Source organism: Melanotaenia boesemani, chromosome 9 (genome assembly GCF_017639745.1).
Source record: "Melanotaenia boesemani isolate fMelBoe1 chromosome 9, fMelBoe1.pri, whole genome shotgun sequence".
Classification (NCBI taxonomy): domain Eukaryota; kingdom Metazoa; phylum Chordata; class Actinopteri; order Atheriniformes; family Melanotaeniidae; genus Melanotaenia; species Melanotaenia boesemani.
In genome coordinates, this window is record NC_055690.1 from 30,901,865 (window position 1) to 30,915,262 (window position 13,398).

Below are 13,398 nucleotides of genomic sequence, written 5' to 3' on the forward strand. Positions count from 1 at the left end.
TATACATAAAGCCCTTGTAGTTATGAAGATTTACTTCATTTATTTTGGGTTTGCCATTTCAGACAGGAGGCAGAAAAAACAGACCTCATCAATAAATGTTTAAGCTATCTTTTTGTAGTCATACTAAAAATCTAGTTTGGAGGTGGATTTACCACTGAAAATATTTTTCTGAGGACTAAAAGAAACGCTGTGTTAATATCTGCTATGATGCCTTCAGGAACACTGGATTAAAAGATGATTTTGATGATGTCATCTCAATGTAGCGTGTTAATAACACTTTGAACTTTTGTGTTAAAAATTTTTGTTCTTATAAATTACTGCTGCAGAAGAAATTTGTAATTTTTTTCCATTTGTAGCTTCTCTAACTTCTGCCCTACCGACTGTACTCTACATCCATCATCCCCTTATAAGACGGGGTCCAGTCTTGCAGCAGCAGCAGAAGCCCTTGCCCTTTCCAAGCCCTTAAGAAAAGCTGAGCTGGACTTTTTTTAAGAAGCTAGATGTTTATTCAAGACCTTACTGCCAGAGTAACTTGTTCTGAATCAGCGTTAGGAAAATGGACATTTACGACTGACTTGCTCTTAAAGTGCTTTCAGAGAGTTTCAGAGAGAAAAATGAGATAAAGTTGTTTGTGAAGGTGGCAACACAAACAATTTGTATGACCTCGGCTGCAAACATGCTTTGGAGTACCAATAATGTCTGAAACCGATCAGCCTCCACATCCTCAGGTAAAACTGAGAAAGCTGGAGGACACACAGGTCAGATGTCACTGGTTACGTTTGTAGTAGAGGTACTGACTACAGCAAACATAAAAAGAGGAGATTTAGAAAACCAACAAAATCCATACAGCCAAAGGCCTGGTTCTGATAGATTCTGTGGACAAAGACAGATTCAGGATTATTGTCAAGACACAGTGGACATTAAAATGTTTACAGTGTAAAATTCTAATGATGGTAGAATAGGTTATTCTTAGCTAATCTACTGCAGTAGTTCTTCTCTCAGTCAGTGGAAAATGTGGTTATTCATTCATTTATTCATTCATTATCTGTACCGCTTCGTCCAATAAGGGTCATGGGGAAGCTGGAGCCTAACCAGCATTTAACAGGTGAGAGGCAGGGTACACCCCGGACAGGCAGTAGTTAGGTTATTTTAAATCAGGAGGAGTTGGCAACAATCAGTTTCATAACCAAGTAGCTTAGCATAACAAAAACTCAACTGCTGCACTTTTTAATACTTAATTTCACTCTTGACTTTCACACTTGACTTCTGTCTTTCCCACTGCAGAGAAAAGCTAAAGCACCAAAACAAGAAGAGTGGCTCAGATTGTTCCTCAGATTTCTGAAAATGCCCCTATGTGGCAGCAAAGTGCTTCAACAGGAAGACCTGTGTGTTTACAGACTGTCTAGCATCGATGCAGAGCATAAACAGAAACATGCTGGGAACATAAGACCTCTCAGTGTCCTGTTGCATCCACCACTGGAACATTCTCAGGAAATAAGCCCAGCATGGTGGAGGCTAGACTTGTTTCTGCTCGTCACAGGTCATGTGTTGACAATTTACAGCTCCATTTCTGCTTTAATACTTCAGAAATGTTAATGAGCCACTAACTGTTGCATCATTTAAGTGTAGTTGGATTATTTTAGTTTCTGTGCTGATCCATTTGTCCAAAAAGTCAAGAAAAACATCCAGCTGTTTCCAGAGGTAAATCTGCTCACCAGGTGGCACCTTGACAAAAGAGAAAAAGGCAGAATGACTCATGGGTTGTATCATGAATGAGTGTATCAGATAACCAGAGCCAGCTGAGAAGCTCCTGCAATATTTCCTTTAAATAAAGTTGGTGGTTTACAGCCAGGGGTCCGCAAGCTACACTAATATTTATTTGACGTTAACAGATACTACAGTGTTTTGATTGACAGATAGAAGAATGTGGTATCTTAGGTATGAGGAAGAAATTCAATAGCCTAGTTGTGTCCAAGAAACTGTGACGTCTCTGTGTTAACGAATGTTTTGCAGGTGGGAAACCGTCACAATGCAACAAAGTCAGTACAAGAGCGAGGTTTGTGTGTATCTGAAAAGATTGAGAGGAATTATGTAAACATCTGTTTGACAAATTCAAAATAAGATGAGCAGATTTTTTCTTTTCGGTGGTTTCGTAATTGAGCTGCACTTGCTTCTTTTAGACGGATGCTTTGTCAGTGAAACTCTCAGCTTGAAGCTAAACATTTTCCACACTATGCCTCCATGTGGACCCTACAGACTGGAAAACAATCATCTGATATTTTCTCTGACAGTTGGCTGTTCAACTAGCTGGTGCAGTCTGCAGGGAAACAGGCTGTTAGTTTTTGTCTTGGCCAGCAGGGGGCAGCATCCACCCTCCCAGCATTCAGCGCTCAAACGGAGGATGAAGGCAGAAATGATGCGAGACCCTGCGGAGGATAAATGATTCTGGCAGGCCTCTCTTCCTCTGCGGTTGTGTTTTCTGAGCTGAGGAGTGTAACCCGTGGACATAAGAGAGCTTCTCTCAGCCTCCGCCTGTTCACACTGCTTCTGCAACCCACTTCCACTGCATGTAGGCCCGCTTTTTATTTTTATCATCATAGATTCAGCAAAATTCTTCTAAATCAATCCCAAAGAACTGCTGGAATCATTTGTTCTCCATGTGGTAACTGGATTTCTTGTATGTGTGTTATTTTGCTGTAAAGGTCAAAGTCATGAAGACTCGACGTCTGACGTGAAAGTGAGCATTTTAAATTGAATCCAAGCAACAGATCAGGTTTAAAGTAAGGGTTACACGAGCCCTGTGATTATATTACTCTAGTGTGTGTGTATATTGTGACTGAGGGGGAGCATGCAGTGTAACGAATTTAGTTAAAAGAGCTCAGCCATGACAACGAACATGAGATATTGAGCTGACAAGAGAAACTTCACCCGACACACACACAGCAGGCAGCAGAAGGCAGCTCACCGTCATGCACCGATTCAGATCCCAGTCAAGCTTTTTCATCCACTGATGTGATTTGGAGATCTGATGGGAGTCGCCATAATCTGCTTTAACAGCTTCAGCTTTTTCTTTTCCTCTTTTTGCTTTGACTTGTCTAAAAGAAGGTAAATCATGAAGAAGTCCTGAGCTGAGGAAGAACATTCAGCTAATAAAATGGGTCACCTCTTTTTTTTCAGCATTCCCTGCTGATGTAACAGACCCCCCCGTAGCCAACCAGCATCCCAGAGGCCACAAACACACACACACACACACGCTCACGTTTTGCTTCAACAGGTGTGATGTCAGCAGGAGCTCAGCATGGCGCCACATGTTGCCATAGTGACCGGCAGGCACCTAGCGAGAAATGGTTGCTGTTGGATCGTCGTCTTTTTCTTCTCATCCCCCGTCTGCTTTTCATTCATCTACCCCCACCCTCACTAACAAAAAAAAAACAAAAAAAACTGGATTAAGACATTAACCAGTTCTCGTTAACTAGCAACTAGCGACCCTACAACCGTAACACACCATCTTGACTTTTTAAAGAAAGGCAAAGAAAACCAGGAGTGAGAAAATGTTTTCTCTGACGCTCTTCAGGTTACTCCAAAACAAAACAAGGTTTAAATCATTTTCACAAACGTTTGTCCAAAAGCCCAAATTTTCATTCATTCAAACACAAGACCGAACATCTTAATTAAATAACTGAATAAAACAGTTAATATAATAATGATTTACAAGGAGAGAAATATGTTAATCCCAGGTGGAAATGATTGTGTTAGTCCTGCTTTTATTTATTAGATCATTATAGAACATTGGACGGGTATGAAAAAGAGAGAAAGAAGCTGAAGGGGGGCCATTTGTTGCCAGTTATGAGGTTTAAATAAGTATGATGTTAGCAGGTGAGTGGAACGATTTTGGTCCAAAAGCAGCATCAGTGAAAGTTTCTGAGGAGCAAAGATGGACGAAGAATCAAAAAATCCAAACGTGAGAAAAACATTGAACAGTTTAAAAAGTTCTTCTAAAAACAGTCAGAATATTAATAATGACTCTTTAAGCTTGATCGGCTTTTTTAAGGGCTGAAAAACATGAGACATAATCATCTATTATAGAAAAAATGGCAATAAAACATGACACTGGTGTTTATTGTCAACTTTTACTCTAAGTATAGACTCTAATGTTCACAAAACAAGATTGAAAGTGTGTTTTACTTCAAGCATTAATGTTCCAAAATGACTTTGTTGCTAAAGAGGATCAATTGCATCTGTATGTATGGAATCATTGTTGGTGTCCTCTGTGAAATAGAAAAAAAAAACAATCACATTTCACCTGTTTTATTGCAGTTTGCTCAGGCATATAATAAACAACATTTTGGACAGTAGAAAAACTTTCTCTGAGGTCCTTTGATGTCCCTACACCCCAAGAACATCAATGAAACCAAATTATTGTGGAGCAATTCTGCATTTATTTGATCTTTTTTACCATTTATTTCTGGAAGTATGGCCACGATCGTTTAAGTAAACTGTAGGAATGTCAGTGTGTGAAGGATAAGGAAGCAGGTCTAAGCTGGACACCTGTAGCCAACAATCATCATTCTTCAACAGCCGATAGAACCACATGAACAAGGGCTTACTGTGGAGAAACTGTCAGGCTCCACCATACAGACTTACATTTGCAAACACCACTTCAACCCCAGGTGGCCTCAACCTCTCTGGGCTCGGAGGATTCTGGGATGCACCATCACACACTGGAAATGTTGATGGTGGTCAGACCGATCGGTGTTCCAGATCTTTGATGGAAGAAACTGAACAGAAACCAGTCCAAAAGCCCAGTTTTGTGATGGTCTGGGGTTGGATCAGAATTCTGCAGCATTAATTCAGAAAAGTTTACTGAGCATTTACAGCTACATCTGCTGCCTTCAAGACCACGTCTTTTCCAGGGACGTCCCTGCGGTTTTCTCGCAAAACCAGATTCTGCTACATTACAGCAGCGGGGCTGAGGAAGAGGAGGGTACTGGACTGGCCTGCCTGTAGTTCTGACCTGTCCCCACACTGTCGCACAAAATAAAAACCTGAAACTCTCAATACTGTGTATTCAGAGTGTTTTAAAACTCTTCATTTCAGCATGGGCTGCATTCGACTGGTCAGCAGCAGTAATTTGAGCATATGCTGTTATTCCGTAAACGTTTGCTCTTTATTAAAGACAGCCACATGTGTGTCCTGCATGTGTGTGTGGTGGGCTCCACGTTGACACACTGTGGAGCTTTTCAGACAACATTTGCTTCCAGCTATCAGCCAAGTCCAAGAAGAATCGCAAGAAACACACACATAACTGCGTTTGTGTGTCACGGTGCATGTATATGCATGATGGAGAAGGAGGGAACTTTCACTTTAATATATCAAGTAACCAAGGAGACTTGTGCCCTTGATCAATATTTGATTCTCTGCCACTCCAGCAGATTGTGTGTGTGTGTGTGTGTCCGTCCAGTGATTTTCAATAGAGGTAGTGGCTCAGGTCCAACATGTGTGTCAGCACAGAGAACAGTAGCGAGCTGCAGTGTTAGCTTACATTGATTTTCTTATTGTAGAGACGGCAGTTTGAGCCAAGATGGCACCCGTAACACATCCTATCTAGGGGGGCAAGAAGATGGCCATGTCATTTTTAATATTCATCCACCTGTGTCAAAGTTCCAGCAGCCTAAATGGATGTTTGTGTGGTTTGTGTGGAGGAGGAAAGCTGCAGTTTGGATTCAAGGTTGTTGCTTGTGAATTATCAGACTGGAATTATGTTTTTAACTGTAATGAAAATAAAATAATGTACTGGTGACCTAGTCACAGACTTTTCTACAACCCCAATTCCCAAAAAGTTGGGATGTTGTTTAAAGTGTAAATGTAAACAGAATAATAGGAAAAGGAAAACTAATGCAGCCCCATACCATCAGAGATGCAGGCTTTTCAACAAGCTGGATGCTCCCTCTCCTCTTTAGTCTGCAGGACACGGCGTCCATGCTTTCCAGAAAGAATTTCACATTTTCATCCATCTGACCACAGAATAGTTTTCCACTTTGCCTCAGACCATTGTAAATGAGCTTTGATCCAGAGAAGACGCTGGTGTTTCTGCATCGTGTTTATGTCTGGCTTCTTCCTTGTATGATGGAGACAGTGATTTCTGGAAGTCTTCCTGAGTCCATGCAGTGATACCCAGTAGAGAATTACTGGGCTCTAGAGTGCGACCAAAAAGTGCAGCTAAATTTTTTTTCTTGGTCGTAACAGTGCACACAGATGTACACTGTGTTGTGTGTTGGAATTAAATTAAGACCGGTACACATTAGACATCCGTAGAAAATAAATATTAATCATGGATGACAAAACTTCTAATATGAGAGGCCGCCTTGTATTAAAAAAACAAAAAACCAAAGCGGAGCTGCCTTCAGAAAATTCAAGTCCATGTGGATAAATATAAAAAAGTTTAAACATAAATCCAGAGGAGGGAAATTTGACAGAAGCAGCACAGCCTCATGAGCCATTTCGAGCCATTCAGCTCAGTGAGCTAGAACTTAAAAACAAAAAATAATCCTTAAAACGTAAGAAAAGAGCTCCTGAGAGCAACGATGTGAACATTGGAGTGCAACTGAAGTTTTTGCCAGAACACCCAAATAAAAAAAGACGCACCAGTGCAACCAATAAAAGTTAGTCTGGAGCCCTAAATCATGTAGTTTGTAATGCAGTGTTGCCTGAGGGCCCCAAGATCACCAGCATCCAGCTTTGACCTTCAACCTTCTCACATGCACACAGATTCCTCCTCATTGCTTGATTCTTGATGAGATCCCATGCTGTAGATGGTGGGATCTTTACAATTTTACCTTGAACATTTTTTTTAAAATTGCTCAGAATTTTTAGGTGCAGTTTGTCTCAGATTGATGAACCTCTGTCCATGTTTTCATCTGAGAGGCTCTGCCTCTCTGAAATGCTCCTTTTATACCCAGCCATGCTACTGACCTGCTGCCAGTTAACCTAGTTAGTTGTACCAGTTAACTGTTCCAGCCTTTTGTTGTCCCTGCTTCACCTTTTTACAGACGTGTTGCTGCCATCAGATTGAAAATGAGCTCAAATTTCACATAAAATGATAAAATATTTCAGTTTCACAGCTCACTGCATTTTTATTTACTATATATACAGAATGTTTTTCTGAATTGCTTGTTTACAACAGGAAGAAAAGTCCTGTCACCTGCTTTTTTCCGTTGACTAATGGCTAAAGTCTTTCAGCACAATGACTCGGTGGTGTTAGATTAAATGAATCTAATGCAGTCTGGGCATCTGTCTTCTCTGGACGCTGAGATTAAATGTGGCAACCCTTTCCTTCCAGCAGTGATGCTGCCACAAAAGTCAAAGGACTTGCTGGGTTGCCAAAGTCATCAAGTTTCCAAAGCCACTGGGAGCAGTTTTAAAGAATAATGCTGTATCTAGTTCGAGTTCATCTCAGAGCAGGGGAGGAAGAAGGATGTGTGTGGATCTTTCCTCCGGCCGCCTGATAAATTTGTGAAGTTATCTGCATGAATTCATTCCTCTGAAAGAATTTGTGTTGGTTTTCCTCCAGGACGACATGCAGATAAAACTATTGAAAAGCCACTTTTAGACCAGTCAGCAGTAGCAGCAGACGAGTGGAGCATCTGCATTTCCTGCTGCTGGAAACATGCAGACCAGAACTTTATTAACAGCATCATTCAGTTTTATGCCTTTCATTGTGAATCAGATCAAGTCTTAAAGGTTGTCTGTTTCCATCTTGATGCTTTCTGCTTCTTCCTGTTTATCCATCATCCATTTATCCTTATTCTTTTCCACTTTGTGTTCTTCCTTTATCTTCTGCAACCTTTTCCTCTTTTGCTTTGGACTCATCTTTCCTCTTTCCCTCATCTCATTTTCTCCCCACCTCTGACCTCGCCTTCTTCTCACCACTCAGCTCTCTTCACTTCCCTCTTGGTCAGCAATCCATCACATCTTCAGGCTCTGCTGGGGATTTTCTGAAGTGGAAGTGTTCTCTCCATCCATCTGAGCCCCTTTTTTCTGAGTTATTACTCTCTAATCATCAGTGAGCTCAGGGCCAGGCCACAACACACACTTTTCTTTTTCTTTTTCACACACTTTGCAGGTTTGGATGAAAGCGGAGAACTTTTCATCTCGTCATCATCTTTATGAAGGATATTGTTCCTGAGGAAGATGGAGGAGTTTGTTCTGTCAGTTTGACCTTGCTTGCATTAAAATAACAAACAGAATATTTGTGTTTTTAAGTTGAAGTGATGATCAGTTTTTATTTTTACTCGGTTTATACAAAGGCAGTCCAGTTTTACCATTCGGGTTTAATTAATGTAATTTTCACACTTCTTTGATCACATAAAACGTTTCAAGCAACTCTAAACATTTAGGTAAACGTGTACAACCCCAGTTCCAAAAAGATGACTGACACTGTGTAAAATGTAAATAAAAACAGAATGCAGCGATTTACAACCCATATTTTATTCCCAGTAGAAAATAAACAACATACCAAATGCTGAAACTGAGACATTTTACAATTTAATGGAAAATATGAGCTGATAGTGAATCTGATGCAGCAACACGTCTGTAAGAAGTAGTTCCAGGGTGATGTTTAGCATCGTGTAGCATCCCCTCTTCTTTTAACTGTCTGTAAACATCTGGGAAATGAGAAGACCAGTTGCTGAGTTTTAGGAGAGGAATGTTGAAGGTGAGTTTTAGATCATTATTTCTGCTTTTCTTTTCCAAACTTTATTTTGGTGCTGGGAATTCTTCTGCTGGGGAAACTCGTGGCGGTCCGGATTTCATCCAGCCAGCAGGTGGCGATCATGATGTCATGTTTGTACTGAACCATCCAGAAACCAGAGCTCGGCGTGCTGTCACAACAAGCTGCAGATTTTTAGTAAAAAATCTAAAGCCATGAATTCAAAGATGATTTTCACTCATCTTGTTAAACTTTCTGTCTACTGTCTGTTTCTCTTCCAACATTTTGCTCCTCTGTCTCATCTTTTTATTCATCCTCCTTCAGTTTTCTGGCTTTGGGTTTGTACCCCCCCCCCCCCTTCTCCTGTTCATTTGTTGTGCTGCTGAATTTAAGCAGCACTCACATCAGTCAGAGTAATGATATTATGTAGAGAATTAGATTTTTTTTCCTTTTACACTGATGAAAAGAAAACTTTATTTAAAATGAAGGATGCATCGTGGAAAGGGTCAGTGAAGCACTGCCTGTGTATTGTGTAACGATTTTATATGGTCTGTTTGTCCTCTAGGGTCAGGGTACCCGTATGTTCTGGAGGTTCCGGCCCGGGACTTTATCTCTGGTAAACAAACAAAGAACAAATTGCATCATTCCCAGTCTGCCCCTGCAAGCTTCCAACCAGCTTTGTAGTACTACTCCATCATTAATCTGTACTAAGTGTTGCTGCATCGTTCTCATGCTAAAGAACCGCTGCAGCCTCGCTTTGCCACGTATTAACGCTGTCGTCATCTAAATAAATCACACAGTTGGTTCAATCACAAGTGTTTGTCTCAGGGAAGGAAAAAAAGTGTGTTAGGTCCCAGAAACACATAAAAACACGCATACTGAGCTTCTGGCTTGTTATTAATCAGCAGCCAACTTGAAGAACATGTGTGTGTGTGTGTGTGTGTGTAGATTGTTCCTGCTGTCTCTGTGAGAAAAGACTAAATCCAGCAGCCTTATTACAGCCAGCCCTTAGCCCTAATGGAAAGTAATAAAGAGCTTTGGATGTCTTAATATAGATGTGCGTGTGTGTGTGTGTGTGCGTGTGAGAGAGAGAGAGAAAGGAGATGAATTGTGATCAGGCAGTGTAAGCTGCAGACAGGTATAATGATCAATAACTCTAATTTCTGCTGTTTAATAACATGAAAATGTAACATTAACACACACTTGCATGTGCAGGAAGCTCTGTCATTCACCATGTGTGTGCGGGTGTTTCTGTACTGTGCATTTACCTGCAACATTGTGTGTATTTATATGTTAATATATGTTGTGTATTTTGCTGTCAGGGATGAAGGATGACAGGTGTTCATGAAAAGGCTTCAAACAGACATAAAAGTGTAAATTAGCGCACTTGCGTGTGCAGAGGACTGCAGAATGAAAGTGCTGACTCCACAATGGCAGTCCATGGTGTGTGTGTGTGTGAGATACAGGCAAGAACTGTTGGGGTGGGGTAAGATAGAGGTAAACTATAGCAAGATCATGGGATGTGAATGGCTGCAGCATGAATAGTCATTTTCGATTGGCTGAGTGGTAGGGGTGTGTGCCATCATAGGTTCCTCGATTAGATTCGATTAGATTACGATGCAGGTGCTTTGATTTGATTATTAAACAATTATCTGGATTTTCAGTGCAATTTTTCTCCCCCACTCAGGTTTTTTTTCCCTCAGTTCGTTGCTCCTGTGTAGTTTAATGGTTTTGAATCCATTCAGTATCCATGAGTTCAAGTAACCAAACAAACTTATCTCCACTCTTTTTTATTTAAGTCAAACCATAATAAATTCAAAACATTTCCAACATATTTTTCATATAATGTTCATATTTTTCCATGGAATCTACAGGAATAATGCGTTAGCTATAATTACAAGCAACAACAGGTCGGTTTGGCATACGTTGTCAGAGTAGCTACTTTTGCTTAATGAGCATGCACAGCACAGAAAACTGCAAATGACGCATCAGTTCAGTACATAATACATAGCCGTGTCGTTTGGATAAAGTAGTCTAAACCGACAGACAAGGCTATGCTATGCTGTTCTGACAATGTATGTCAAGCTGACAACACCTCCAGCTTCTCCTTCATCCTGAGTGGGGAACGCATGAGGTGCAGTTGCATGTTTGTAGTATTATTATATTTTATTTTGGCTTTAAACAACTTGTATATAGAGTAAATCTTGTCCAGGCCTTGTCCGTAAAAAACAAAATGTTTCCAAACAATAGCCATCAAACCCGGTGAGTAAATCTCAGTAATACTAGCTTAAAGGCTAGCTGCCAGGTTCTAGTATCTCCGTTGTTTATTGTTTGACGGACACATTGAAGTCTCTGGGCGGTACGCGCGACCTTTATGTTCGTGCTTAGCAGCTGTGTTTAGTTATGAAAAATAACTGATTTTGAACATTTACAAATTGAATTGAATCGGCACATGTGGCGCCCAGTAATTCCTGAAGAACTAAAGAAATTAGAACAAAACGTAACAAAATTTGTTTTTAGTTGGTTATTTCTCCACTTTAACAATTGGAATTGGGACCAATAATAATAATAATAATAATAATAATAACATTACTTGGTACTCCACGCATTTAGCAATTTTATTCATATATATATATATATATATGTATATATATATATGTATATATATATATGTATATATATATATATATATATATATGTATATATATATATATATATGTATATATGTATGTATATATATATATATATATATATATGTATATATACTGTATATGTATATATATATATATGTATATATATGTGTGTGTGTGTGTATATATATATATATAGATTCTTATGAAAGATATCTGGATTATCTCAGTATTTAGAAACCGCATTAACATTTCTCTCCATGGCCACATAATGTAGTAAATGTGTGCTTTTTACTTCCTGTCTCATCATTGATTTCTTTCAGATCACCGCTCCAGGAGAGTTGCCTGAGAAACCAGGTCAGGGTGAAGGTGGATGCTTAGTAGGTTTCAGACTGAGGAGACAGAGGAGGGACGTGACTTCATGGAAAGAGAGAGGGGGAGAAAAAACGCCTTGTTGGCCCAAGACCCTAATGCATTCATTACAGATGGTGCAATGGCCACAGTATTGATCTAATGTGAGTGTGTGTTAGAGACTGCAGATGAAAAATATTATTGATCCGCGAGTTCAGAGTTGAAGGGAAACGTCTGGAGCTCCGGCTCAGAGATAGAGAAGGAGATAAAGTCATGAGAAATGACTCTCATCTGCCTTCACTGCTTCTACAACACTGATGATGGACACAAATTAAAGTGGAGGTAGCAGAGAAGGGAAAGGAGGATTGTTTTACCAGATTTCTACAATGTGTGGTAGGTTCAGTTTGTAAAGCTAGCAGGTGTTAACTGATCCCTGCAGTGGCAGATGTTGGTGGTGATCCTCAGCCCTGCAACTCTCCAGTAACTCCAGTTCTACGAGTTTACATGTTTCCACTTCAATTTCTAACTACAAGCTTTCCAAGTTAGTTCTTCACAGAATCAGTCCACCTCCTCATCGTCTCATAATGAAATGTTCTGGTGTGTATGGTGGATGCATGTGTGGGATAAAAGCAGAAAACCCTTAGGACTCTGCATCTGTATCACAACAGCGAGGCATTAAACTGTTGCTATTTAAGGAAAATACTTCTTTTATACATATTCCATCTGTTGTGAAAGCCTGCATCTGGAACAGCGCTCTCAGCTTTGCTTTGACATCCTGCACAACAGAACAAAGAAAACTCAATTTAAAAGAAAAAAAGTGTCACTGAAAGGTCAAAAAATAGAAATAGATCCATCCTCTGTATTTTGAGTCATAGAAGCAAATGTGTGTGTGTGTGTGGGGGGGGGGGGGGGGGGGGGGGACTAGATAACCTTTAAGCCAGCATATAATAATTCATGCGCAGCGTCATGCGTCATGCGTGGATGACGTAGAGGACTAGCAGCTTGTGAGAACAACTCATGGAGCGATAAGAACTATAAATATAACACTGCAGAAATCTCCAATTAGATCAAATCAAATTTTATTTACAAAACACTTTTTATACAAAAAGCAGCACAAAGTGCTTCATTTGATTAAAAACAACCATTTTTAGAAGCACAAGCCTTCACACATCTAAGTAACCAAACATTTTAAAATCTCACCTGATCCTACTCTCGTTCACACACTCATACAAACACATGTACCCGCCCCTGCCTCCATCCTGTTCTGCACCGACATAAACTCCACCTCGTTTCTGTCTCTACACTGAACTGAAATTTAAAATTGTAAACTGAAATAAACATCTAGGTTGGAGCTGAGGTGAGGAAACAATATCTTGGGGATCCATCCAGGCTACAGATGTCAAAATTATATATTTTCTTAGTACGATTGCTCTCAGTTCAATTATTGAGAAATAATCACAATTTTACGATAATCATGATTATTATTCGTTTATTTGTGTTTATATGTGTTTTTTCTTAAAAATATGTTGAATGCTCTAAAACTTAGAATTTGGCCTTTATATACACATAGAAAAATGTTTCCCACACCCATGTTTGGTATCACGACTTCAGCACAACCTCACCACGATCTGATCGTTGTTCCACTTTAACCTACTTTATTAGAGGGGTAGCGCACGCTAAAATGTGTTTTTTGAGCTGTAAACAACACAA

General features: G+C 39.9%; 1 protein-coding gene across 3 annotated transcripts in view; it reads left to right on the forward strand.

Moving 5' to 3' along the window:
- Positions 1 to 13,398, forward strand: part of LOC121645897 (chloride channel protein 2-like) — a 158,499-nt gene that overhangs the window by 52,462 nt on the left and 92,639 nt on the right. For 2 of the 3 annotated variants that reach the window (XM_041994666.1, XM_041994668.1), the window contains exon 3: positions 9,273 to 9,323. The exons of the other annotated variant lie outside the window; for it this stretch is intronic. In XM_041994666.1, coding sequence (XP_041850600.1) covers positions 9,273 to 9,323 — 51 coding nt within the window. The remainder of the gene's footprint in view (positions 1 to 9,272; positions 9,324 to 13,398) is intronic. 3 annotated transcript variants of the gene reach the window in all.